We start from the raw sequence: 27,290 nt of genomic DNA, 5'->3' as shown, positions 1-27,290 counted from the left end.
TGCCCGGGGACCAGGCAGGGCTCTGGGAGCGATGTGCTGGGGAGGAGCTCCTTGTACTGCTTCTTTCCTCAAGAGCAGCTGTTTCAGGCTTACCTGGATTACGACCATAATGAGGGAGGGTTTCTTGTTGGGCGTACATCCCCAGGAGGGGTTGCACTTGATGTCTGACCTTTGTTTCCATTTCATACCAGGTGTTTCTAGGCCTTGAAATTTTTCTGTGGGCTCAAGGGGATGGTTAAGTGAAGGAGGACGAGTGTAGGGTTAGTTCCCAGGGAGACAGGATCTGTGCAAGGGTTTTGCTTTTGTGTCGTAGCTTTTGTGGAAGACAGACAAACTTTGTGGGCCAAGAACAGCAGGACTGATGATGGGCATTTCTAGAGGTTTGTGTGCCTTCAGAGCTCTCAGCAAATGTCAGCCAGTTTGTCTGCTGCCCTGCAAATGCTGCTCGCTGGGAAGGAGAAATCCCGCTCTCCCAAGTGAATGCTTCTCCCCAGCTGCTTTTCAGCTCGCTTTGCCAGAGAGACTAAAAAAAGGGCTGCCCTTATGTGCAGGGACTGTGGGTTGCACAGAGATACAGCCCAGCAAGCTTGAAAGCATGGAGGGGCCAGTCCGACCTCCCCAGGGCCCTCTCTCGAGTTCAAGGCAGGGAGGGACCAGTGAGTCCAACGAGGCAGAAAAGCTCTGAGCTGTGGAGAGGAAGGAAGCTAAGCCCAGAGATCGAAGCTGCCATTATAGACTCAGATGTCCTGTCTGAAGGGAGGTTGGCTACCTCTTCTGCTGCCTCTGCCTGGGGAGGGAGGGCTTGCAAACCAGCGGAGGAGGGAGCTGTGTTCTGCCAGCAGCTGGAGCCTCCCAGAGTCAGCCTGCAAAGCTGTCACTGCTCTTGCTCATGGAGAAGAAGTGTTACTCACAAGAAGGCTTCCTGAGCAGTCTCCTTGCTGGGCTACTTACCCAGATCTGCTCCATAAGGAGGTTCATCAGCTCCCCTGCAGCCCAGCTATTCCTTGGGAAGGTGTGATGTAGCTGGCTTGGTTAATCCCAGATGTATCTTTAATGAGATATCATTAGTAAAGTGTTCTCAGTGCTGGTGAGACCAGCCTGGAAAAAAAATGTTTCCAAACAGGTTTGGAAACCTCTTTTGAAGGGAAGTTGCTACAAATATACTCGAAATTGCTAATGTACAGGGACCTGTGAAGTAGGACATTTAGTTTTAATGTTAACCATCACTTGTGTTTTGCTAACTTTTATTCTTCCTGTACTTTACTGTAATGTATATAATTTCTTTTATACTTTTTCCTAACTACCCTCTGTAGTCATTACCCACTTGTAAGATGTTTTGAAAACTTTAACTCCTTGCCTAGTAAAGATAAAACAGACCTTGGACAGTCTGAAAAACTCCCTGAGTACATCCCTAATAGCACGAACCTAGAAAACAAGTGTCTAAGAAGACGCCAGTGTCAAGATAAGCGACTGGAAGCTGGTCTAAACTGACCTGCTTGGAACAAACAGGAGCTGAAGGAGGGATGAGGTCACTCTATGACCAGATACGGACACGAGAAACCTAAAGTTCACTACCGGACAGTGTGAGGAAGAGTATGTGGACCCCTAAGGAGGGGAGAAGACCCTCGCTCTATTTTTACTAATGACCCTTGGTCCATCTTAGGTGCTGCCTCTGGCATGGGGGGGGAATTTTTTTTTTCTGTCTATAGGAGAGAGGAACGGCTTTTGGGTTGGTTCGGGAAATGGGGAAGGTTTCTCCTCTGTGGCCTGGTTGCCCTGGGAGTCCCCGTGCAGTTTTGTAAGGGAAAGTTTCAGTGCTGTCTCTGTGGTGGAGCCTGCGGGGGATGTTCTGGGGATAGGAATGAAGCAAACACCTTGGAAGGAAGGGTGGTGGATATATGTAACTTCTCTTATGCTCTTGCTTACAGGACATCACCTGGGTCTGCTGAGGCTTCCTGGAGTGCTTGAATACCTGAACTAGAGGCTGTGAGATAGGAGCGTGATTCCTGCAGGCCCTGCCAGGGATCCCAGCTCATGGAGCAGGACTTTGCTGCTGGGTTTGCTGGTGCCTGGAGGCAGATACATGCTGGAGAGGCTTGAGACTTCGTGGCTGTTCCGGCCAGCACACCGCTGCTCACTGTTTGCAGGGACAGGATGGTCCCAGACGTGGCACAGTCCTCACGTGTTGTCTTTCCTGAGACTTCCTGACAAAGGATCTCTTATTTACCAAGATTTCATCTGCTTCTGCTGTTTATTGCCCACCTGAAATGCTCCTTATGTCCTGCTGGCCTTGTTGTTGTCCTTCCAGGAGCAGCCAGTTGTGCCTCTACCACAGTGGGGCGAGGGATGGAGTCGGATGGGGTCAGTGGTTGGCAGCTGACAGCTGCTTTTTGTTTCCACCTGCTCCCCTCTTCCCTTCTAATGAGATCAGGTGCCAGGGTGCACTAGGAAGACTTTTCAGTGTGAGAGGAAGTCACAAGTGGGGTACTCAGGTCCCTGTTTTCATTGTTGGCAGAGAGAGGCTGCTCAAACCAAACCTGCACCCTCTTGAGCTGCTCCTGTAACAGACCTGGTAATGGGAAACAAAAGCTCTGCCGTGAGGCTGACAGCTCCGGGTTGGGTGGGTCTGTCCTGCAACGCTGAGCCTTGAAACTCAGAGATGCTTGTGCTGGTGGTCACTGAGATGCAAACCTGGCTGTTTCTGGACCCCCTGGGGTGCCTATCTTTTAATTTTTTATCCTCATTTTTGGTTTTTTTTAATGTGGTTACTGTCTTGTCTTCTAAAATCCCAGCTGTTTTAAATGATACCAGTGGCTTGGCAGATTCATTCTTTCAGGCCTTTGGTGCTCCCTGCACAGACCGATCAGCGTTTATGATCAACCAGTCTGATTTCACGAGTGGCTCCGCTCCTGCTTTGTGTTTTGGGGCCATACGCTTATTACAAAGCTGTTTTTTCATGAGTGGGAAGGTTTCTCTCAAGGCGAATCTGCAGGAGATGTTTGGGGCTGGTTTCGTTGCTGGCTCTTTGATTCATGATAGTTCTTGGGATGTGTGAAGGGTGGGAAGAGGTTCAAAGGAAGAATCTGAAGAGCTCGTTTAACAGTTCAGCTTGGAAAATGAAAATCTGCCCCTCTGCTCCCACTGCCGAAATGTGATGTGCTGGGAGTCACATCCCACTTTGCCTTTTTTCCTGATGCCTGATCACGTTGTAAATTCCTCGCCCAGCAGAGCTGGTGCCTTCAGGCTGCCCCAGCACCTCTTGGCACAGCCCGTGTGCTGCAGGGAGCTGCACCCGCTGTCCTGGCAGTGGCGAGGAGACCAGCTTGTCCCTTCAGTGCTTCACAAGGCATAAAGCAAGCAAGCTGCTCCTTCCCCAGCACTGCTTCTGAACACGCTGTGGTGCTTTGTAGCTGCCGTGACTGTGCCTGGGGCTCCTGTGGGCTGAGGCTGAAATGCATGTCACGGGCTGGGTTTGTCCCTTCCCTGTGTCCCACTTAACGGCTCTTGGTTTTTTAATCTTCCTCTCCTTTGCTTCAGGTCACAGACCCAGATGTTGGTGTTTGAAAGTGCCCTGCAGGAGAGGTGCTGGACCTGCTGGGGCTTTGGATGACCGATTTGCTGTGAAGCCAGGAGCCAAGGAGACCCGTCCCACTGCAAATGGAGCTGCCAAGTGATGCCAGAAGCTGCAAATGCCAACCAAGCTGTGGTGGACCAGGTAAAGCACGTGAGGGTTTTTTTCTTGGCCTGGAGAAGTTGGAGGGAAGGAGCCCTTGTGGCATTTAGCGTGGTCCTTGGAGCTGACCATGGGAGGATCTTGCTGGGCTGTGGGTGCTCAGGTATTGCCATGGTTTTAAATGCGTGAGATGCCCAGTGGTAGAGAGCTGCCATGTGCTTGGGCTCTGAAGGAGGCTCTGTGCCCTCCTTGGGTGGAGGAGAGGAGGGCCTGGTGCTGCCCAGCCCGTGGTGCCCTGTGGCACTGGGTGGGATGGAGAATGCCGGGGCAGGACTCTTCCAGCTGAGAAGAAGAGCTGGGTGTGGAGGAGGAGAGACTGACCCCTGCTCTGCCTCTGTGACTGTGAAAGGCCACTAAGCCCTGCTCCTACAGTGTGCTGGCACTGCAGCGTGTTTCTGCCCTCAATATGGTGGGGACTTAGGTGGTTTTTAGCTGCCAGAGGAAACACAAGGCCAGGAGAGTTGGGATTAAGGTAGAGTGAGCCCCAGAAGTACTGAAGCATCCTGTAACTGTGTAGGTGATCAGTGCCCTTGACAACTGTCCACTTTCTTGTTTAGGCTGAGATGCCTAAGGGCAGTACCCTGCTGAGTCAGGCCTGAACCTCCATCCAGAACGGACCCATCTTCCTGTGGCATTGTCTCCTGGCAATCACAGCCTCACAGTTACTGCCTTGCTGACCTCCATGTCAGAGATTCCCCTTGAGCTGTGATTAACTCTTTGAGGCTTGTAAATTTTCTTCAGCATTTCCACAAAGACAGCTGGCTGGATTAAATGGTTTCATAGTATTACAGAAAAAGAAAATCTAGGAGGCATTACACTTGTTGGGGCCAAGGACTTTGCTTTATTTGAAAACCCAATTTACTCTTTTTGGATTTTCAGAAGCTAGACAGTGCCTGTGCTGTGGCTTTGTCTCGGAGCCTGCAGCAGGGCTGTCGGGGGATGCAGGCTGATGGTGCCCTGTGTCCTTCCGGCACTGCAGCAAGAGAGAGGTTAATAATGCCACACGCCTGCTGCTGCCCTTGGCTGTACGCTCGTGTGTTTCTGCAGGAGGATGAGAGCTGTGTCAGCAGCATTTCCCAGGGGATGGGGGAAGGATTTTCAGCCCTGTAGAGCGGCTCCCTGCATGAACCAACAGTTCCCTGTGCCTCTGAAGAGAGCAGGGCCAGCAGCCTGCTTCGGTCAGACCCTGCTAGGATGGAGGAGGGTGGCTTGTCTGAAGTGCTGAGGGGGCTGGCTTGCTTCTGTGTTGGGCTGTGTGCCAGTGTGATCCCCTCTCCATGCCCTGGGCTGCTCCACATGTGTCCTCTTGGAGTCAGAAACGCAGGCAGCCAGCTGAGAGCCAAGTGTGAGTTGGGAAGGATGGCTCCAAGCTGAGCTTACTGGTGACAGCTGGATATTGTGCAGGAAAACAGAGGGGAGCTCATGGGGCAGAGAGAGTGTTGGCAAGGGAAGAGGGGCTTGTTGGTCCCTGAGGGAGCAGAGGTGGGTATGTCCAACCCCAGGAATGGAGAGGGGGCAGCGATATAAACCCCGTACATCCTCTGAGTCCATGCTCCTGAGCATGGGGGGTGGTGTCAATTTCAGCTTCTGGGCTCTCTTTTTGAAAGCGTGGGTCTCCCCTGGGGGCAATGCCTGATTGTCCTGGTTCAGCTAGGATAGGGTTAAGTTTCCCCAGCAGTGGGGGGGAAGCTCTAGCTGGGTTATTCATATACCATGCTGAGGTCACGTCCTGGCGCCATAGCGTGGGAAGAATTGGTGAGCGCGTGGGTTTGTGCAGCCGTTCCTCTCACTGCTGTATCTGTACATACCTTGCTCTGTTCGTTGTTATTGTTGCTGTTTGTTGTGTTGCTGTTGCACCGTTTTATTAAACCTCTCCTTATCTCAGCCCCGGAGCTTTGTATTTCACTCCCTTTGTGGGGGAGGGGCAGCGGCCGCATGGTCTCAGACCCCAGCAGGGACTAAACCACCACACTGATGCTTCATTTTGTGGCTGGCCTGCAAGCCTTCTTGGAACCGATAAGCCCCGTCCTCGGGAAGAAGCCTGGAAGAGGCTTGGTCGTCCCTCCACTTCCCTGTCTCAGCTGCACCCGTGTACCTGGGCAGGGAGCTCTGTGAGAGGGGGGGGTCTGTCTGAGGACTTTTCCATCTCCAGGCATGGTGACGCCCAGGACTGGGTCAGAGAGCGGAACGGGGTCAGCAAGGGACTGTCTGTAGCCGCTGCCCCGTGCCGGGGTAACGCACCCGAGGCTGCGGCTGTGCTGGAGCCGGGCGGGTGTGCTGGAGGCGGTTTCAGGGGCTGCTTGCTGCGCTCACTGGGGGCTTTGGGCGCTGAGCATCCCTGTCCACTCTGCCCCCGTGTCCCGGAGATGCCCCCACCCCTTGTCCCTGCTGTTGCCATGGCAGTGTTGGGGCTGGCCGGGATGCCCAGTTGCCCTGGCAGCAGGGATCCCCATGGCCCCCACGGAGTGGGAGAGGTGGGGGATGCTGGGGGGGGTGGTGGCTGCGTCCCCTCCCTGGCCGAAAGCCGGAGGGCGGCTCTGGGTGCCGGTGCTGCCGGGCTGCTCAGCTGCGGGCGGGCGGGGCTTGGGAGCGGGGCAGAGCAAGGACCGGGGCTGCGGGGGAGCTCAGAGGCGGGGGTGTGTGTGTGTGTATGTGTGTGACACCCCCTGCCCCACGCCACAGGGCTGGGGGCATCCCTTGTGCGAGAGGTGGGTGCCTGGGGCAGGGGGGTGCCCGGGGCAGGGGGCCCTCGGTCCTGCCCAACCTCTGCTGGCAGTGTGCTGCGCTCGCCCTCCTGTGGGATCTGTGTCCCTGCACGAAAGCTGCTTTTTTGGGGAGGATCCGAAGGGGGAGGTTACTCCTGGAGCACAGGGTGGGGGGTTCTTGTGCTGGGCGAGAGGCACCTGGAGGCTGCAGCACTTTCCATGTCAGGAGCTGGGAGCTGGAGCCCCTTCTCCCCCCCAGCGGAGCCGGGCAGGGAGCAAGCTTTGCTCCCGGAGACAGAAAGTGCCGGCCTGTCTCCCTTTCTTCCCCCGGGCTGCGGCTGTGAGTGCACCCGGGCTGTGGGTGAAACGTGGAGGGGACGGGGACTGCCTGCCTCGCCACCGCTGGCCTTGCCCGCCTTGGTTTGCACAGGGCCTTTGGGCTGTTTTGGCCTGAAATCTGTTTTGCACGGTGTGTACGTGAGGGCTTAGCTTACTCTTGCCAGATCTGTCTATACAACGTTGTGGATGCTGAGGATGAAAAATGCAACAGCTGGCCTAACTGCAAAGCCAACTCCCCCTCCCTGTCCTTTCCTTGATTTGAAATCCGTAGATGATTTTCTGAGAAGCAATTCCTGCATGCATCCAGGGAAAGGAGTGGTGGGCTTGGCAGTGCTGGGTTTATGGTTGGACTTGATCATCTTAAAGGTCTTTTCCAACCTAAATGGTTCTATGAAATGTGGTCCAGATGCCAGAAAAAGAGTAAATAAGGAGTTGCAAAGTTGCCAATCCAGGATAGCAGGGATCGGATTCTGGGAAAGGGAAAATATGCTGTAAATACTTAAGGCAGGAGCCACAGCAGTAGGTTATAGTATGTGGAGCTGGGGAATCTCCAGCAGACCCTTGGAAAGGATCTTGGTCCATCTCACTGTCAGCTGACAGCTGAAGTTTATTAAATAACAGGAAGGTGTAACACTGGGCTCCTATTCATTCTCTCAGCTATGGTCGAGCTTTTGTAATAAATTGCAGGATGACAGTACAAAGTGATAAAATAGAGAGGGACTGGAATATAAAGGTGATGGGTGAGGATTCCTGGGTAGCAGACTTGATTTAGAAAGCACTCAGCCACTTAACAGTGGTCTGGAGGGGCAAGAGATTAGTCCTGGAAATTCTCCTCCTCTTTCCCTGGCTCCCTTGCGATGCTCCACGTTGCCTCTGGCTGGCCAGGTGGTGTCCTGCTGGGCTCTAAGGAGGCTCTGGGTGGCAGGCCAAAAGGGCTGAAAGACAACTCTGAGTAGGATCTGACTGGCCAACTTTGGAGCAAGAGGGCTCCAAGTAGGCTGTGGCTGGCAGCCTGAAGGCCAAAAGGGCTCTCAGTAGGATCTGGCTGGTGAGCTGGTGTCCAAGAACACTCTGAATAGACTCCACCTGGCTGACCTATGGTCCAGGCAGGCTCTACGTTGCCTCTGGATGGCTAGCTGATGTCCACCTGGCTCTTTCGAGCTCAGTCGGCTCTGGGTGACAGGCTGGACATGAAGACATCTCCAAGGTGGCGATGGCTGGCTGGTTTCAGGGCTCTGACCTGGCTGTCTGTGTCACAGGAATGCTCTGAGTAGGCTCTATTGGCTAGGGGTGGCCCATAAGGCTCTGAGTATGCTCTGGCTGGCCAGCTAGAGATGTAGGTGTCTGGCTGTCCTGAATGGGTGAAAGAGGGCTCTGAGGAGGCTCTGACTAATAGGCTAGGGAAGGAAAGTGGCCTCTGGCTCTCTGGCTGATGGGCTAGGAAAGGAAGGTGGCCTCTGTCTGATGGGCTAGGGAAGGAAGGTGGCCTCTGGCTCTCTGGCTAATGGACTTGGGAAGGAAGATGGCCTCTGGCTGATGGGCTAGGGAAGGAAGGGAGCCTCTGGCTGATGGGCTAGAGAAGGAAGGTGGCCTCTGGCCCTCTGGCTAATGGGCTAGGGAAGGAAAGTGGCTTCTGGCTGTCTGGCTAATGGGCTTGGGAAGTAAGGTGGCCTCTGGCTCTCTGGCTAGTGGGCTAGGGAAGGAAGGCCGCCTCTGTTTCTTTGGCTGATTGGCTAGGGAAGGAAAGTGGCTTCAGGCTCTCTGACTAATGGGCTAGGGAAGGAAGGTGGCCTCTGGCTCTCTGGCTAATGATCTAGAGAAGAAGGTGGTGTCTATCTCTCTGGCTAATGTTTCCTCTAACTCTCTGGCTAACAGGATGCGAAGTAAGTTGGCCTCTGGCTCTCTGGCTAATGGGCTAGGAAGTAAGGTGGCTTTCTCGCTGATGGGCTAGGGAAGGAACTTTGCCGCTGGCTCTCTGCCTAATGGGCCAGGGAAGGAAGATGGCCTCTGGCTCTCTCACTAATGGGATAGGGAAGGAAGGTGGCCTCTAGCTCTCTGGCTAATGGTCGATGGAAGGAAGGTGGTTTCTGGCTCTCTGGCTGATGGGCTATTGAAGGAAGTTGGCCTCTGGCTCCCTGGCTAGTGGGCTAGGGAAGGAAGGTGGCCTCTGGTTCTCTGCCTAATGGGACTTGGAACGAAGGTGGCTTCTGGCTCTTTGGCTAATGGTCTAGGGAACGAAGGCAGCCTCTGGCTCTTCGTGATGGGTAGGGAAGGAAGGTAGCCTCTGGCTCTCTGGCTAGTGGGCCAGGGAAGGAATGCAGCCTCTGGCTCTCTAGCTAATGGACTAGGTAATGACAGTGGCTTCTGCCGCTGTGGCTAATGGGCTAGGCAAGGAAGGTTGCCTCTGGCTCTCTGGCTAATGATCTAGAGAAGAAGGTGGTGTCTATCTCTCTGGCTAATGGGCTAGGGAAGGAAGGTGGCTTCTGGCTAATGGGCTGATGGGCTACGGAATGAAGATGACCTCTGCCTAATGGGCTAGGGAACCAAGGTTGCCTCTGGCTCCCTGGCTAATGAGCTAGGGAAGGAATGTTGTCTCTGGCTCTCAGGCTAATGGGCTGGGGATGTAAGGTGGCCTCTCAGTCTCTGGATGATGGGCTAGGCAAGGGAGGCGGCATCTGGCTCCCTTGATGATGGGTTAGGGAAGGAAGGTGGCATCTGGCTCTCTAGCAAATGGACTAGGGAAGCAAGGCGGCCTCTGTCTCATGGGTAAGGGAAGTAAGGCGGCTTCTAGCTCTCTGGCTAATGGTCTAGGGAAGGAAGGTGGCCTCTGGCTCTCTGGCTAGTGGGCAAGGGAATGAAAGCATCCTCTGGCTCTCTGGCTAATGATCTAGGGAAGTAAGGTGGCCTCTGGCTCTCTGGCTAATGATCTAGGGAAGTAAGGTGGCCTCTGGCTCTCTGGCTAACAACACTGGAAGCTGGACTCTAGCTCTCTGGCAAAGAATGCAAGGACGGTGGCTCTGGCACTCTGACTCGTTAATGCAAGAAGGTGGGCTCTGGCTCTCTGGCTAGTAATGCAGGAAGGTGGGCTCTGGCTCTCTGGATAACAAGGTACGAACATGGGCTCTAACACTCTGTCTAACATAAGGATTTGGACTCTGGCAAATGCAGGAGTGTGGGCTCTGGCTGTCTGCCAAAGGCAGAAAGGTGGGCTCTGTGTCTCTGTCTAACAGTGCAGGATGGTGAAATATGGCTCACTGGATCACAATGAAGGAAGGTGGCCTCTGACTCTGTGGCTAATGATGCAGGAAATTGGGCTCTGGCTACCAACACAGGAAAGGGTCTCTGGTTATCTGGCAACCAACACAGGAAGTTGGGTTTTGTGTCTCAGGGTAACAATGCATTAAGGCAGGCCCTGGGTAACAAGGTAGGAAGGTGGGCTCTGTCTCTCTGGTTCCCAGTGAGGGAGGGTGGGATCTTGCTCTCTGGCTAATCAAAGGAATGTGGGCCCTGGCTAACCAAAGGCACATAGGCTCGGGCTAACAACGCAGGAAGGTGGGCTCTGGCTCTCAGAGCCTTCTTGGACCCCATCCTGCCAGCCAGAGCCTACTCAGAGCCCTTGTGGCCTGCAGCCTGCTAGTCAGAGCCCACTTAGAGCCCAGCGCAACACTAAAGCTGGCCAGTCAATCCTAGTGACAGTAGTCTTTGAGCCTGGCATGGCACACAGAGCCAGAGGCAATTTAGAGTCCTCCTGGACTGCAGGTAATCCAGGCTGAGCCTACTTGGAGCCCACCACCCCTGCTGCGCTAGCCAGATCCCATCTTCCTGCGTTGTTGGGCTTCCTGCATGCCGGCCTCAAGGACAACTCTGAGTAAGATCTGGGTGTCCAGCTTTGGTCCAAGATGGCTGCAGGTAGGCTCTGGCAGTTGGGCTGCAGGCCACAAGGTCTCTGAGTAGGCTCTGGCTGGCCAGCTGAGGTCCAAGAGGGCTGTGAGTAGGTTCTGGCTGGCTGATGTGTGGTCTAGGCAGACTCTGAGTTGCCTCTGGCTGGCAATCTGGTATCCAGCTGGGCTCCAAATAGGCTTTGAGTGGCAGGTCGGGCTTAAAGACAACTGTGATTAGGGTCTGGCTGACCAGAGGGTTTCCAATGTGGCTCCACGTAGGCTCTGGGTACCAGGCCAGGCTTAAAGACAACTCTGATTAGAATCTGTCTGGCCAGTTGAGGTCCAAGAGGGCTGTGAGTAGGCTGTGGCTGGCTGACCTGTGGTGTAGGTGGGCTCTAGGTTGCCTCTGGATGGCCAGCTGATAGCCTACTGGCTCTCAGTACACTCTGGGTGGTAGGAGAGGCTCTAAGACAACTCTAATTAGGATCTGGATGGCCAGCTTTAGTCTCCAAGTGGGCCCCAAGTATGCTAGCACAGGGGCTCTGAGTAGGGTCTCTCTGGCCAGCTCGGGTCCAAGAGGGCTGTGAGTAGGATCTGGCTGGCTGACCTGTGGTGTAGGCGGGCTGTAGGTTGCCTCTGACTGGCCAGCTGGTGTCCGACTGGGCTCTAATTAGTCTCTGGATGGCATGCTGGCCTCCAGAAGTACTCAGAGTAGGCTCTGGCTGTCCAGCTGTGCTGTCCTGTGGGCTCCAAGTAGGCTTTGGATCACAGGCTGCAGGCCACAATGGCTCTGGGTAGGCTCTGTCTGGCCAGCTGCTGCCATCCAAGAGGGCTGTGAGTAGGTGGTGGCTAGCTGAGCTGTGGTCCAGACGGACTCTTAAGTTGCCTCTGGCTGGCCATCTGGTATCCGAGTGTGCTCTAAATAGGCTCTGGGTGGCCGGGCTCAAAGGCAACTCTGAATAGGACCTGTCTGGCCAGCTGTGGTCCACGAGGGATGCAAGTAGGCTCTGCCTGAATTACCTCTTGTCCAGGCGGACTCTAAGTTGCCTCTTGCTGGCCAGGTGGTGTCCTACTGGGCTCTAAGGAGACTCTGGGTGTCAGGCCAAAAGGGCTGAAAGACAACTCTGAGTAGGATCTGGCTGGCCAGATAGAGATGTAGGGCTCTGGCTGTCCTGCACGGGTGAAAGAGGGCTCTGAGGAGGCTCTGGTTAGTGGGCTAGGAAAGGAAGGCGGCCTCTGGCTCTCTGGCTAACTGGCTAGGGAAAGAACGTGGCCTCTGGCTTTCTGGCTAGTGGGCTAGGGAAGGAAGGTGGCCTCTGGCTCTCTGTCTAATGGGCTAGGGAAGGAAGGTGGCCTCTGGCTCTCTGGCTAGTGGGCTAGGGAAGGAAGGTGGCCTCTGGCTCTCTGTCTAATGGGCTAGGGAAGGAAGGTGGCCTCTGGCTCTCTGGCTAGTGGGCTAGGGAAGGAAGGTGGCCTCTGTCTCTCTGGCTAATGGGCTAGGAAAGGAAGGTGGCCTCTGGCTCTCTGGCTAACTGGCTAGGGAAGGAAGGTGGCCTCTGGCTCTCTGGGTAACAACACAGGAAGCTGCAAAGCACGCAAGGAACATGGGCTCTGGCTAACGAAAAGAAGGTGGGCTCTGGCTAATGAAAGGAAGGAGGGCTCTCTGTGTCTGGCTAACAACGCAGGAAGGTGGGCTCTGTCTGTCTGGCTACCAATGCAGAAAGCTGGGCTCTGGGTTTCTGGCTAACAATGCAGAAAGGTGGGCTCTGGTTAATAGAGCATGGAGAGCTGTGGCTCTCTGGCTAACAATGCCGGAAGGTGGGCTCTGACTCTCTGGATCACAACGCAGAAAGGTAGCCTCTGGCTCTCAGAGCCCTCTTGGACCCCGTCCTGCCAGTCTGAGCCTATTTAGAGCCCAGCTGGCCAGCCAGAGAAAACCAATACCCTGCCAGGACCACAGGTCAGCCAGCCAGAGTCTACTCAGAGCCCCTGTGGCCTGCAGCACTCCAGTCAGAGCCTACTTGCAGCCCTCTTGGACCAAAGCTGGCCAACCAGATCCTACTCAGAGTTGTCTTTGAGCCCAGTGTGCCAGCCAGAGCCTTCTTCGAGCCCAGCTGGACAGCACCTGGCCAGCCAGAGGCAACGTAGAGCCCGCCTAGACCACAGGTCAGCCAGCCAGAGCCTACTCACAGCCCTCTTGGACCTCAGCTGGCCAGCCAGAGCCTACTCAGAGCCCTTGTGACCTGCAGCCCAACCGCCAGAGCCTACTTGGAGCCGATGTTGTAAGAGTTGGTCAGAAGATCAGCCTTGTCTCAACATGGTCATCAGGGACATGGGCAGGAAGGTAGCTGACAGCGGCCTGTTTGGAACTCAGTTGCCGATCCCAAGAGTGGAATGAGGTGCAAAGGCTCCTGAATACAGAACTGTGTGGCACAGCGAGCACTGTGCTGTTCTCCTGAGCACTGAGCCCTGTAGTACAGAGTGCTGTGCTATTGTGCGGTACCTGGGCCTAACCAGAGCCGTTAGACATGACCGCGTAGCTACTGTCAAAAAAGATGGATCGCAACTGTTGCCATAACATCGATGAAGGAATCATGAACTTTAGGTGAACTTTGCTTCATTATAATACCAAAACACACCTCCTTGTTGAAGGCTGCCCACCTGTAAGACTGACCACACCTCGGACACTCCCCCTCGTGCATGCGAGGTAGCCTCACTCAAGAAGGGCAGAGATCCCCGAGGCAGAGGAAGAGCAAGAACGAAAATTCGAAGCTTCCCCACCAAGGATCACGATGACCGACGACGGAGCACTAGCTGGACCCGGGACCATTAGGACGTCTTGAGATCAGCGGTGGTAGCTATAACCTTTCCTTCTTTCTAAACTTTACTTTCCCCCTTTCTTTCACTCATCTCTAACTATCACATGCCACTTCATGGGCAACACAATACAGTTTCACTGTTTGACTGATGCTATCCCCTTTGCTGTTGGTCACCTTAATTTTGCACTTTTGAGATTGTAGTAAACAAACCATCAAAAGTCCACCGAGTGGACTGTGACAGATGTGGAAACAAAAGTTGGCCAGCCATCTCAAAATTGGAGTTGTCTTTGAGCCCGGCTGCCACCCTGAGAGAGTCAGTTGGATACTAGCTGGCCAGACAGAGACAATGTTGAGCCTCCTACACCACTGGTTGATACAAGGAAATGATCACCTGGTTTGCAACTTATTTACTTATAGCAACTTACAGCAACTTATAATGATTTCTGAATATGGCTTAATAATCCTGCTTGCCCTGACTGTTCTGTGGAAACTTACCAAAGGCTACCCTGTTCATCAAAACAAAGCAGTTTTCTGTGGAAACTTACCAAGAATTACTATGTTCGGCAAAAATAAGAGACATGTCCTTGGAAAGCAGATGGGTTCTAACAAGTTGAGTCTTTGTAGACTATATATGGACAGTAGAAACTAATAAGCTAGTGCTTTTAGATAAGATAGAGGTGGTAAACCGTCTGCAACCACTCTTGTTGTTCAAGAAATTGGCTGAGAGAATCTGTGCATGCTCTGAGGAAAGGTACAAGTTGAGGAGGACTGTGAGCCTTCCTCCAACAGACCCCCGAAGACGCCCCCCAGGAGACAATGTGCAGGTGAAAGAGAACATAAACTGCTGACACCAGCCTCTAGAACTAACCCAGCCTTACTCATGCATATGTATGTTGGTGTTATGTGCTCCAATGAATATGTATATCCACACTCGATAAGTTTCTGGTAAAATGTGCTGTTGGTGTGCAAGCTTTGTGGAGAAATCCCCTTGCACCCCAGTGCCGGAATAAACATACCTGCTGTATAATTCTATTCGAGTTGTAGAGTCTTTTTTCCACAAATCACTGTCCCCAAGACCTCTCGCCCCCTGTGACCAGTGGCCCCTTCTTTCACTGCACCCTCCCCCTCCCCTCCAACCAGGCTCGGGGTCACCCCTCGGAGTGACTCTTTCCCTTTGTGCCCGACTTGGCTGCCTGCAGCCTCATTTTGCAGGTGCCGGGCATGGAATCCTTGCCTTGGACAGGAGACGGAATGGAACCGAAGCATGGTGAGCTGTGAAACGTGGCAACTTTATTCAACAACTAAGACAACATCATTTTTTTGTGCAGTCGGAAGGGCGTGGGCAGGACCAAGCAGGCTGTTGATGCTGAGGCTGCCATTGGCTCAGCAGGCAGCGCCCCTGCAGGAGATGGTCATGGTGCACTGCAGCCTGCACTGGATCCTGTCCATCCTGGTGCTCAGGCCTTCCCTCAGGTTCTGCAGGAGCTCCTGCAACCAAGTGAAGAATTCCACCAACTTCTGCAGTAGAATGGGGCAGGAGCTGAACCCGCCTGATTGCGTTGGTGTTGGCCTTGGCGTCTGAAGGGGGGTTGAGGGGAAGGCTGGCCGTGGCGTCGGAGCAGCCGTTACTGCTGGGCTCAGCCCCATCCGTTCTAGGATCCAGTCGTAAAAGTGCTGAGTGGAGGTGTAGATTCCGGGCCGTTTTGCTCTCGTACAGCCTCTCCCCCAGCTGGTCACCCCAACGAGCCAGAAGTACTCAGCATTCTTGTCTTTGCAGACGAGAGGAGCACCGCTGTCCCCCTGCAGTGGAGGAGAGAGGGTCAAGGTGGTGTCGGGTGGCCGCTGGCAGCACTAGGGCCGGCTCCTTCTCTCTGCCAGCACCCCCCAGAGCTGTATCCAGCACAGAGGCTCTGCTCAGGTGCTGGGGCCGACAGGACCTTGTCTGGGAGGGGGTCGTGGGCCCATGGGGTAGGGCTTGTGCTCATCTCCGCACAGCGATGATGGCTGGGTGCAAGAGGGATGTTCCAGGGCTTGGAGCTGGACCTCGGGGCTGCCAGGAGCGCTGGGTGGGCTTTCTGGGCAGATTCCTGGGCCTCTGGGGCAAGTGGGGCCCTGGGCAAGGAGCTGCAGCCGGGGAAGGGGAGGTGAGCCCCGCCAGCAGTGAGGACCCAGCGGTGGGAGGGCGACTGGCCAGGCAAAGCCCGCACCGGGGTGTGTCTGGGTGGCTGTGCCAGGGCTGTCTGTGCCGCTGGGTGCTGCCTTGTCGCAGGCTCCTACCTGGCAGGTGTCGATGCCGCCCTGCGGGTAGCCAGCGCACAGGTTGTGGGGGTGGACGGCCCCTAGGTACCACCGGCTGCTGTTGCAGAGGTTGAGGTCGATGAGGTGGACCTTGGACTCCTGCAGGACATCCGTTGATCCTTCAGCTGTGAGCACAGAAAGGAATTAACACCCAGCAGCTTGTTGCCAGGTCTCCTGCCCCTGTCTGGGTGAACCCCTTCCCTGCGGCTTGGCTTTGCACCGGCGTTGCCCTTCTGTCTTGCTGTGGGCCCTGGGCCAGGCCCATCTCTCTATGGGCACATGTCCCCACAGCCGGGCTCTGGCTCTCGTCTCTGCTGTCAGGAAGCCCAGTCTGCCTCCCCCATGTGCCAAGCTTGTACTCGGGACATGAGCGCTCTTTGGGAACTCACCTCTCGCTGTCGTGGACACCCAACCACTGATGTAGCAGGTCGTCAGCTCTGACACTTTTAGTGAGGCGTCGGGCACACAGGCAAGCTGTATGGAGTTGCTGCACTGGACAGGCTGGTCCAACTCCAGCAGTGCAATGTCGTTAATGTGTGGGATGTTCCTATAGTCTTCATGAACGAGCAGCCGCTTAATAGTGCGCACTTGGGCCTCCGGGCCCAGCTGAGTCAAGTGGGTGGCCCCAACCACCACGCGCCACATGGTGATGTGCCTGGAAGGCAGATGGGGAGAGGGGTCAGAGGGAGCTGAGCCATGTGCTGCAGCAGCCCGGCCGTTGCCTGCCCTCTGCTTCACGCGGGGGAGAGGAAAGCAGTGCTGCGGAGGCTGCGACTGCCCCTACATGCCTTGGGCTCAAGGCGTGTCGAGCTGGAGGCTGTAGGAAGCTGTGGCAGGAGCCCAGCCCTCTCCTGAGCAGCCTCTCAGCCGGGCTCTGCAGTGCCCAGGCACTGGGCGTACCGCAAGGAAAGGGGATGGGAGTAGCACATGGTGCTGTGGATGGGGCACCCGTGAGTGCTGGGGGATATCCCTGTTCCTGCTCCTCCTTACCTGGCCTTGATGAAGCAGTGGGCTGCTGTGAGGACCCACTGCGGGCTGATGAGGGACCCTCCGCACACATGCCTCGTGCCTGCTGCCCAGAGATCCTGGATGCTCACGATCCAGGGCCAGGCCCCTGTCTGGGCGTCTGTGCCCCCCACCACGCGCGAGGTGCCGTCATCAGCAGCCATGGGCCGGAGCCCGCAGGTCCCTCTGCAACCAGAAACTCATCACCGTCCTGCTCGACGGCTCGCTGCTGTCCCGGCTGAAGGACAGCCCTCTGCCCTCCCCACGAGGCGCTGAATGGACAGCAAGGCCAGGGAGCCCCGTGGGGTGGGCGGGCGGCCGCCCCCATTTCTGCTGAAGCCCCGCGGGCAAGTTTTGCCAGCAGCCCGGGTGCTGCAAGGAGCCGAAGCTCCCACGTGGGGCTGGGGAAGCTGTGGTGTGGCCACAGGGGACCAGCGGGCACCCTCCAGGGAACCCTATCAGGGTGCCCAAGCTGCCTCCCAGAGCCTCGGCCACTTACCCACAGCTGTCCCAGGCACTGTGTGCAGGCCAGCACAGGGCCAGCACGACGAGGAGATGGAGCAGATGCATCACTGCCAGTGGCATGTGCCAGCGGCCAGAACCGAGGGCTTGTCACCACCAGTGCAGCAGCCGAGGCAGTGCCTGCAGGGCTCGTGGTGCCCTTGGTGCCCTTGGCAACGGGGCTGATGTCACAGCGTCGCTGGTTCCGGGGGCTGGGCACGGTGGTCTCCTGGGGCGGGGGGGGACAAAATGGGGGTTTCCAAGCGGGAGGGGAAGCAGAAGCTGGGATCGGACACCCCCGACAGACCCCGCTGAATGCTCTGTTTGTGGGACGGGGTGTGCAGGCCCCGTGGCAGGCAGCAGCTCCTGGCCCCCAGCACTGCCTGCCAACGGCCAAGCAGGAAAAACCCAGCGTGGCACCACAGCCTCTTTGGGGAGCTCACCGCGCCCCTGCTCTCCGCAGCCCTCTGCCACCAGGTCCTTCCCAAAACTCGTACAGCAGAGAACAGAACTGCTACAGGCAGCAGCACACGTGTGGGTGTGGCAGAGCCCATCTGGTTCCAGCCGTGCAGGCAAGCAGGGATGTGCAGCCACCTCAGCCCAGCAGAGCCGAGCAGTGTCACCCTTCCCGCACACAGCACGGGGCAGCACTGGCCACACCGGCCACGTCAGCCCCAGCAACACCCTCTGGCAGGCGCCGTGTCCTCGCTCTCTAGGAGTTGTCTCGCTGTTCTGGGCCAACACCGACGAGGGTAGTTGTGGCCCCTGGTGTGCGTGGCCAAGGACAGGCAGCCGTAAGCTCCAGGCAGAGGAAGCTGCTCCTGCTCTCAGCCCCACATGCCATTCTCCATGGCCTTGGGAAACGCTGCAGCAGCCTCAACTCCTCAGTCTGCCTCCTACGGCCGATGGCGGAGCCATGCTCACATGCAGGCTGCAGGGCAGTCCCGGCAGAGAAGCAGGAGGCAGCTGCCTGAGCTGTGCTTGCTGAGCAGGGCCGGGTCCCTGCAGGGGCGAGAGCAGTGGCCTGAAGAACAGCAGCCTCAAAGCTGGTGAAAGGCGTGGGAGCTCCCTGCTGGCATCCTGGCTTGTGTGGACAGACGTCAGGCACACAGCTGAGCGCCCAGCCTGGTCCCGAGGGTGCCAGGGCAGGCTCCCGCTGAAAGCGGAATAGCTGCTGTCAAGGCCCCTGAGGCTTCTGAGGCACCAGGGCTGTGCCCCAGAGAAATGGGACTAGAGGCTGCTTTGTTTTGGGGAGGTTGACCGGAAGGTGAGGCCCCAGATCTGCTTCGGGAGAGCAGGCAGAAGGCGGCCTGAGAGAAGACGACTCGTCCTCTGTGGCTATTCCAGCACCAGGGTTTGCCGGTGGTTAAGGGGGGATGATGTGAGAGGGGCCACACGCCAGAGATAATTGAAGGGAGAGATGGGGTGATTCTGGGGAGAGGAAGCGTGTGTTTGTACATCTTACAGTGTTTATGAATAGACATATATATGTATTCTGGTTTAGGATACCTTATAGCAAGTTAGTGTGAATCTTTTCACTTTCAAACCTCTAGTGAAGTGGCTATTCGAATAATAATGTATTTTACTGAATTATTTTGTAAATCCTTACATTGGTTAATGATTAAGTGCTGCTAGTCATTAATAAATCTTGATTTGCTGCTAAATCATTACTGGGCTAATATTTCCATCTGCAACGTGCCCTCCCTGGGGATGGCCAGATAGTCCAGAGGAGAGTGTTCCCAAGGCCCAGCAGCAGTTCAGGATGCTCCTTCCGTGTTTCAGGGCATCTTTTTCCTTGTCTCCAATTCTCGGGATACAGTTTTTGGAAGCTGCCTGCCGAGAGGGCAGGATGGGGTGGGGGCAAGGAGCGCTTGCGTTGCCGTAGGCCAGGCCGTGCGACCTGGCCCAGCAGCCTGTCAGGCAGTCCTGGGCTGCAGCTGGGGCCTCGCTTTGGTCCCAGAGTAGCGTTTTAAGGAAGGAAATGCCTTTTTCTGTAGTCTGTATAAAATAATAGATCTGAATTTTAAGCACTAACTGGCTCTTGGAAGACTTTCCAAGGAAAGTAAGAGTCCTGATGCCTGTTTGATGGATGAGGAGCTCAAAGCAGAGCACCCAGCTGAAAGGGCATGAGGTGCTGGGTCTGAAGGAGCCGCCCTCTGCAGCTGGGCAGCAGCAGATACACATGTGCTGGGCCTCAGGACTGAAGCAGCTTGGCCAAGGTTTGTGGCAGAGGGGCACAGAAATCAGTTCTCCCTTGTTTTATCCAGGGGCTCCATCTAGCAGGTGGTGTGGCCCTTTATGGGATCTGGGAGATTACGGCAGATCTGGATATAGGTGACTTGGTGCCCCTGGCCTGCACTGGAAATGCTCTTGAGGTTCTTGCTAATACAGGAAATAGCAGAAATAGACAGTGGGGGATGTCTGTGGATTGCTCATGAGCAGTAATGCCAGTGCCTTATTTGTAAAATAAAAGACAACCTTTTTTCTTGGTGGTGAGTTCAAGCTTGCAGAAGCCACCCAGACACTGCCAGTGACTATTGTCAGTGTGTGATGGTGTGGAATTAAGGCTGAGCTGTAAGAGTGGCAGGTGCTTTAATTATGTATTTTGTGATTTATTTACCCTTTTTCTGAGATCTGTACTTAGCGGCTTGGTGCATTCTAAACAGACACAAACACCACAAGGCTCACGCAGTTCTCCACTGGCAAAGTTTGGAGGCATCAAAGTCTAATTAAAAGTTTGAATTTATTTCTAGAATTGAAAAACCCAGAGGAAAGGAGTAACAAAATCCCTGCCAATGTAACTGCACAATGTAACTGACAGCTGTATTGTTTTTCTTCCCTGTTCCCAGATGCTTTGTGCTTCCCACCTTTCTCTTTGCTTCCTTTTGTAAAAGTGGCCAATTTAGTAGGAATCTGCTGCCGGACTGCAGCTGGTGTCTGTATCTGATTAGTTGCACCCAGGAGATGTATTGGCCCTTCACTCCTCAGCGCAGGAAGGGGGTGGTTCTCTGGGGTGGTTCTCCAGGGTGGTACCGTCCCTACGAGCCACGTCCAGACGTTCCAGATAATCCATCCCGGAGACGCTCGCTGGCACAGAGGCTTTCAGGACGGGTGCAGATGGTTCCAGCCCTTCTCCACCGAAGCTAACAGAATGACTTAGCATCTGCTTCTACATGAGGAAAAAGGCATTCTAAGTCAAACGGGTATTTTCACTCTCTCGGATATATTGAGGAGAGACCACCCTCAGCCCTGAAAACATAAAGCACTTCCTAGTGAAAAATGCAACAGGTTAGACGAAGCCCAAAGCGTGCTGGCAAATGGAAGAGCAAGATTACAGGTTCTTGAACACTGAAGAGAGCCTCAGCAGCTCCAGACTGCTTAATACTGCACCTAGCAAAGGAACGCAGAAGCACACTGCATTAGGTGATGGCAGGACGGACGGAAAGCAGGACTTTAAGACAGTAACAAATGAGCCCGTTTAATCAGACCCCAACCTTCACATTTTGAAACACAAGAAATGTTTTTAGAATCAACTGTACAAAATGCTATCAAGGCAGCACCCCTGCAACCACCTGCCTGCCATAGGGCAGTTCCTGTACTTAAAAAAATCCTCGGCCAGCCACGTTCAAAAATAACTTATTCTCTGTTTCTATCTTTCTAAAAAAATTTCTGATTACCAAATGTCTGGGTGGAATTTCACAGACAGTGGGGAGCTGCCAAGCCCTGGTCTCTGACAGTAGCCGTCACCAGCTATTTCAGATGTCGGTTCAAGGAGCCCGGCAAACAGCAAACATGGGTTAGCGCTGCAGAAAGGGGCAAGCAGGTTAACAGAAGTAAAACTCCAAGAAAATGAATTCCTCACCTGTCCCATTTCTGGGGAGAACGTGCCTGACACTGTGTTCTGCTTCTTCAGCTTCCTGACTGATCTGGACACTCCTTCTCTTTCTTGACTGCTCCCTGAGCTTCCCGCAGCCTCTCTAGGTCATGCTGACAGGCCTCTCGCTGCCTCTCGAGCTCTTCCCTCCCCTGATGCAACTTCTCTCTCAGCTGCCGAGTTTCCTGCAGCTGAGCTTCTGTGCTTTCAAATGCCCTCTGCTGCCGACTCCTCTCCCGTTCCAGGCGCTGCTGCTCCAGCTCCAGCTGCCTCTGCAGTTTCTGCACATTCACCAGTTCTCTCCGTTTTTCGCAGTTCCGCTGTTTCTCCTGCTCTAGCAGCAGATTGCCTCGGGTAGGCTGCAGCCGGTGTTGCTTCTCCCAGTCTACCGTGGTGGCTCGTTGCATCTCGATGCAGCTGTCTGCTGAGATATCACTGCCTGGAGGGGAGATAAGAAATTCAGCATGAAACCCATGGGTTCAGAAAACATGCGCAGCTGAACAAAAGACAACAGCATCTACCAGATTAATCACAGAGACTTCTGCCTTCAGGAGCAGATCTAACTTCCAGCTTGTACCGCCCATCGGGACCGACACGATACTGAAGATGGCTGAGCAAATAAGTTATGCTTCCCTATGGCAAAATTAACATTTCTTGCACCTAGAATTATTACTCTGAATCCAATCAGTCACAATATCACTGATTACAAGGTTACGGTAAAAACAACTAATACATACACATGTGTATATCAACAACAACTTTAAGAGGAAGTGGGCATGGAGAGCAGACAGAGCTCCAAGTAGCAGAAGAATTTCATTTAAGTGAGCCGGAAAAAGGAAACAATTACTTAAGACAAGAGATCTAACACTTCCTTCAAAATACCAGACACAGAGTTTGTTTCCTGGAGTCTCGGGTCTTAAATTCTGCACTTCACTCTAGCTTTAGGGGATATTTTCAACGCAGCTCATCTCCACACCTGCATAAATTTTATTACATTTAATGCCTAACAAACCTCTTGGATAGTAAATAGTGGTTTACATGAAGACTGGAGAGCACCTGTAACAGCATTTGTATCCTCTGGACAAGCTGCAGGGGAGGTGAGGCAGGGGGAGGGAAAAAAGACATTAGACACTTGAACAGAGCTCTGCTTTGATGCATTAGACTTCTGTTTTCTTTTTAAACAGTGAACATAATCAGCGGTATCTGTACAACAATACACACAACGGAAGCAGGGCTGTAAGAGTGCTCTAACACAGTTACAGCCAGTAAAGCCATTGGCCGGCACGACAAATGTCAGTGTATTCGTCCTTGCAGTGATGTAAATCAGTGCCCAGCAAATCTCAGTGGGATGTCAGGGAGCAATCTTCATCATGTTTTCTTCACATGACCCACTTAATGATCGCTTCTTCCCATGCTCCAGCGCTGAATCACTACACAGGGAGTGTAGTGCCTCGCGGGAGATCCAGAGGCCAGTTCTGTCAGTGAGCAGAGACCACGCGATCCCTCCAAAGATGCAGGAGCAGCAGTCAGCCAGCTTCGAATCGCGTGTCTACACACCCAGAACCCACCTGTGCTTTCTAATGGGACTGTCACCTCTGCATTCATAATGTGTTTGAGTCATAAGGTACAGGCTGCTAATGTGCTTGTGGTTCCACGGACAAAAATACTGAGTTTTTTGGTGGGTTTTTTTGTTTGTTTTGTTTTTGCATGTTATTATTATAATATGGGTATTTGCCATTAGATTTCCTACCAGCAGAAACAACATACCCAAGACTCTGTGGTGGGCTGAAGACCACTGCTGTCAGCTGGCCTTGTCACATCGCACTGTAAAAAAAGACAAACCCAACACCTGTGCTAGAGACACTTGTTGGCGTTGGAAGTGCTGCCAGAACAAGGTGGAAGGGTTCATCTCATCAGGGAACAGCGTTTATGGCTGGAGCAGAGATTGCTCCCGTACACTGAAGGACACGTATCAAAAATATTTAAATCAGAGGCCGTTGTATGGTGATAAAGCTAGTGTTAATGGTACAGCATCAAATGAACAGATATAAAACCAAATTATCATGCACCTCAAGTGCTAAGTTATCTGCTTGCCCCAAAAAACATCCTCAATTGAGTAATTTGACAGAACTCTGTTACACTCTCACCCTACCAGCTATTACAACTTTTAACTTTGTGAGATTTGTTCTGTCAACACTAGTATGAAGAGGAACATGAGGAAATGCATTGATATCACGCATAAGGCAAACATATGGTTTGAGATCCTTCTCCGCATCAGAAGGGAGGTTGTGGAGCTGCACATCTGAACTCACTGCAGGGCCTCTCCAGTTCCACTGTCTCTGGTCACCACCACTGTTCCTCCTAAAGATACCAGCTGAAAGAGAAGTGAAGTATGAGTAGCTCACACCAGCACTGGGCCTGTGAAAACTCTTTGTATTAACAGAGAAAACAGGAAAAAATTGTGACTTTGAACTTAGAACCAATATGCAACTGCATGGCTTCTCCATGCTGATTCCAAGTGGAAGAGCAGACAATAGTGACGAGTAGCACTGCTCAAAAAAGTATGAAAACTTGAGGAGAGTGGGTTAAGATAAACAGGGGGAGTAAGTTCAAATTACATTATACTATTTTAAGTGAAGCAACCACAATGTGTGCATGAAAATGATCATCTGTGGCTACCAGAGTTGCAAGCTCGTAATATGGAATACCTGTTAGTAGAAAAATTCTATTCAAAGCAGCACCACTGTAAGCGTGGAAGGAGGTAGAGGGAAACCATAGTGTATGAAATGTCTGTAGTGTGACAGACATATAGCCTGTCAGAGACAACAGAAAGTATTCTAGAGCTTAACAACCAGTGAAAGAAAGACCATTTCTCAATAAATGCATAAAGCAAAAATGGAGATAAATAGTATCTACTATTTCCACTCATTTCGTTAATTAACTGATGGATCATCTGAGGCAAAAGGACAATTTATATTATCTAAGGATTCAGCGACCCTTTAGTGACTGTGCAGATACAAAAGAAAGTGGAAAAAAGTTTTCAAGATTCAATAATAAAAACAGGCAGCTGAATTTAAATTTCCTAGGTTTTGAGGTCAAGCTTATTTTTTTCAACAAAATTAAAATTCTGTGTGGAATTGTGATAATTAGGAAGTATGGGTTAATGAAATGCTCTCAGCATAACACCGAGAGCCCTACTCTGCTCTCTGCTGTTGGTATCAGAAGCAAAAGATACAACAGGCTAACACACTCAACACACGCTCTCATCCTCCTTTCAGAGCCTGGTGAAGCTTCCTTAAATCAGAGCTTCACTTAATTCATTGTTCTTATCTCATTCTCTGTGCAGAGAAACACAGTAAAGAGCTAAGCAGCGCAGAAGAATGCTGAAGGGTCCCTTTCTTACTTTTATTTGAAATTGAGGGACTACTGTCATATCCTCCAAAGGTCTCTGCTCTCCTGGGGAGTCCCAACCCAGAGCAATCCTCAGGCTGACAGGATCCACTGCCTAAGTGAGTGAAGATAAGGTTCTGGAGATTTCAGCTAGGAAAGAGGAGAGCATGTCATGTAAACAGCCATGTCTGTGCAGAGACAAGTGCATCATGCTAACAAGTTAAAAAAAGAATTCAACCATCAAGTACATTAAAAGATCGGGCAGTTTGAGAAATTTCCTGCAGTACAGATGAATTTCCCTTCATGACTAGCTCTTTACGACAGGCTCTTCGTATTGCACATATAAAGATGACCTCTTCCTCGATTGCAAGTTAGATTAGCGAGCCTTGAGTGTTTAGGGGTTTTTTTTCAAAATAAAAATTATGTTTGTGCTTATTTTCTTTTATACTTTATTATATTATTATATTATTCTTTAGATAGGCTATTTTAATATATAACCTTAATACAATATTATATTTCAGGACTGGTGCATTATTAGACCACTCAGTTACTCATCTGAATAGACTCACCCTAAGACTCCACTGGTTGATCCTTAAAAATAAAAAAATCCAAGGTGTGAGAAGGTCCTCCACCTAAAAACACCAGTGCACTTTACCTGTCTTGCAGATTGGTTCTGAGAATAAGGAAGTCTGAACAGTGTTACATACAAGTATTATGTTACTACAGGATGATTTTCAGGACCTGTACTTAGATCCTACGTGCTTATCCCCACCCCTGCACCTGAGGGAACGCAGACACATTCCCACAGTGCATTTACCTTCAAAATCACCTCTCCTTGCAGATTTTCTGAGATATCTCCTCGAAGAAGTAGCTTAGATCCGAGATCCTTGGGAATGGTCTCCAAACCCATTCATTTCAGGTATTTCTAGATAAAACTGTTGCTTCTCAGTTAGACTTTGCATAATCAGGTCGTCCTTCATGTCCAAACGCTCTAAAGGAAGAAACAAACTCAGTTCTGCCTTCCTAATCCCTGTCAGTATAATGTTCCATTTGGAACATTATTATTCATTTTATGGTCAGAGCATCAAACGCAGAGATATAATTAACAGGTAAGGGGAAAACTCATGGAGCATACAAAGCTTATTAGACTTACTTAACTATTTCTATATAAACTTGCACTACCTTGAAAGACTTATGAAGGAGAAACTTGATCATGTTTAAAAGAGTAAGACACTCATAAATCACAAATGATGCTGAGAAGCAGTTCAGGGAATATATAACTAGGTCATTACCTTGAAAATCTTTCAACTTAGCAGCTGTTGCTTCAGCCAGCCTCTTCTCTGCTCCAGGTTCATGAAACATTCCTCCTTCTTCATCAGGACAGCTGTGCAAAGCGGGAGACAGACAGAGGGTTGATGTGCACATTAGAGAACTTAAAACCATCTCAGGATTCAACCTGAAGCTTTTGCCTAGGATGTGGTGTATCTTGTGAGTCAATCTTCCTCCCTTATCCAAAGCCCTTTGGCATTTGACATCAGTGAATCATTTTTTTTGTTTATTTTTAAAAATAAAGCAGAATAAAGTCTTTGGCTGCTTTTTTTTTTTTTTTTTTTTTTTTGCATCTTTATGAGTGGCTTCTTCCCATTGAACACAGAATCGCACGCTTCAGTCTTACAAAGACAGTTTAGCGATAGTCAAATGGATTTTTACAATAAATTTATACCTATGAGTCTTGCGAAGAGAAGACAGATGAGCAAGAAATCAAACCCTCCCACTTTCACTCATCATTTACCTTTCTACAGCTCTGCGGATGTGTGTCATCCAGGAATTCCTCTTCTCTTTTGAGCTTGTGTGAATTTCATACATTTCTGGTCCTTTTAAGGAAGCGCTAATTAAAAACATTGCCTTTTCCTCATTAGCTACCTCTCTTACAATCAACTTTTGCAATGAGGTAACTCGTGGTTTAGAGTCCTGTGTTCAAGGAAGAAACATAATGACCAGACATGGGTATCTCTGGGTTTGCTTTATTAACAACTCAGAGTTGGGCCAACACCTCAGTGAGTGGCCAATGTCCAAAGGACTCAGGCAGGTTATACACTATTTCTAAATCTATTACCTAAGTCCAAAGTCTTTGTAAGTTTCCACTCAACCTTTTAGTTCTTGATTCTCATCATTTATTAAAGTCCACTGCAATCGCCTGTCTCAGCCAAATTCTCCTCTTTTCGTTCCAGTCCTCGTTTCAGTTTCAGGGTCATCTTTTGCGTCATCATCTTCTTCATCTGTCTTCCACTAGTTTTCATCTCACACAATTCTGAGAAAGACTCCAAGATGTTCTACGAAAAGCTTAGGTAGAGTGAGCAGTTTCGATATCCTAAATTCTCTTAATCTAGCAACCCCCCTGTGTTTAGTCAATTAATCATCCTTTGTTAAAACTGCCTCCATAGGATTAGCTTGACTGGGTTTTAGAGCAGCCTTGGGTCGGGACTATCCAAGAAGCGGGCTAAGAACACTTTTCAGGCCTGTTGAGCAGCACCCCGGTTGCCTTGGTAATACGACGAGATCGCTCAGTCCTGAACACGTTTCACTAGGCCTTAAAATCTATTTCAAATATACCAGAGGTTATATTTAAAATTCTTTTACATCCTGCAAAACAAAATATAATTTATTGCACTACATTATATACATTCTTTAGGGTTTGTGCTTCCTAGCTCCCCATCTTCCTACTTATACAAGGCCACCATGAGC

General features: G+C 52.0%; 1 protein-coding gene and 2 long non-coding RNA genes across 3 annotated transcripts; all 3 read right to left on the bottom strand.

The window, feature by feature from the left end:
- Window positions 1–14,860: 14,860 nt before the first annotated feature.
- LOC141936814 (acrosin-like) lies at window positions 14,861–17,380 on the bottom strand. The gene is made up of 5 exons (XM_074854137.1): window positions 17,280–17,380; window positions 16,766–16,966; window positions 16,165–16,430; window positions 15,755–15,900; window positions 14,861–15,277 (listed from the first exon to the last, which is right to left on the bottom strand). Exons 1-5 carry the CDS (start codon window positions 17,363–17,365, stop codon window positions 14,861–14,863), a joined length of 1,116 nt encoding a protein of 371 aa, XP_074710238.1. The 5' UTR covers window positions 17,366–17,380.
- A 2,625-nt stretch (window positions 17,381–20,005) lies between these two features.
- On the bottom strand, window positions 20,006–21,462 carry LOC141936849 (uncharacterized). Its single transcript, XR_012626834.1, has 2 exons — window positions 21,144–21,462; window positions 20,006–20,450 (listed from the first exon to the last, which is right to left on the bottom strand). It is a non-coding gene; the product is annotated as an uncharacterized LOC141936849 (long non-coding RNA).
- A 3,096-nt stretch (window positions 21,463–24,558) lies between these two features.
- LOC141936846 (uncharacterized) lies at window positions 24,559–26,377 on the bottom strand. Its single transcript, XR_012626832.1, has 4 exons — window positions 26,338–26,377; window positions 25,838–25,929; window positions 25,363–25,536; window positions 24,559–24,695 (listed from the first exon to the last, which is right to left on the bottom strand). It is a non-coding gene; the product is annotated as an uncharacterized LOC141936846 (long non-coding RNA).
- Window positions 26,378–27,290: the final 913 nt, after the last annotated feature.

The sequence above is a fragment of the Strix uralensis genome, chromosome 34 (assembly GCF_047716275.1).
Source record: "Strix uralensis isolate ZFMK-TIS-50842 chromosome 34, bStrUra1, whole genome shotgun sequence".
Lineage (NCBI taxonomy): Eukaryota > Metazoa > Chordata > Aves > Strigiformes > Strigidae > Strix > Strix uralensis.
The sequence above is the reverse complement of the archived record's forward strand: the minus strand, read 5'-3'. Positions and strand labels throughout refer to the sequence as shown.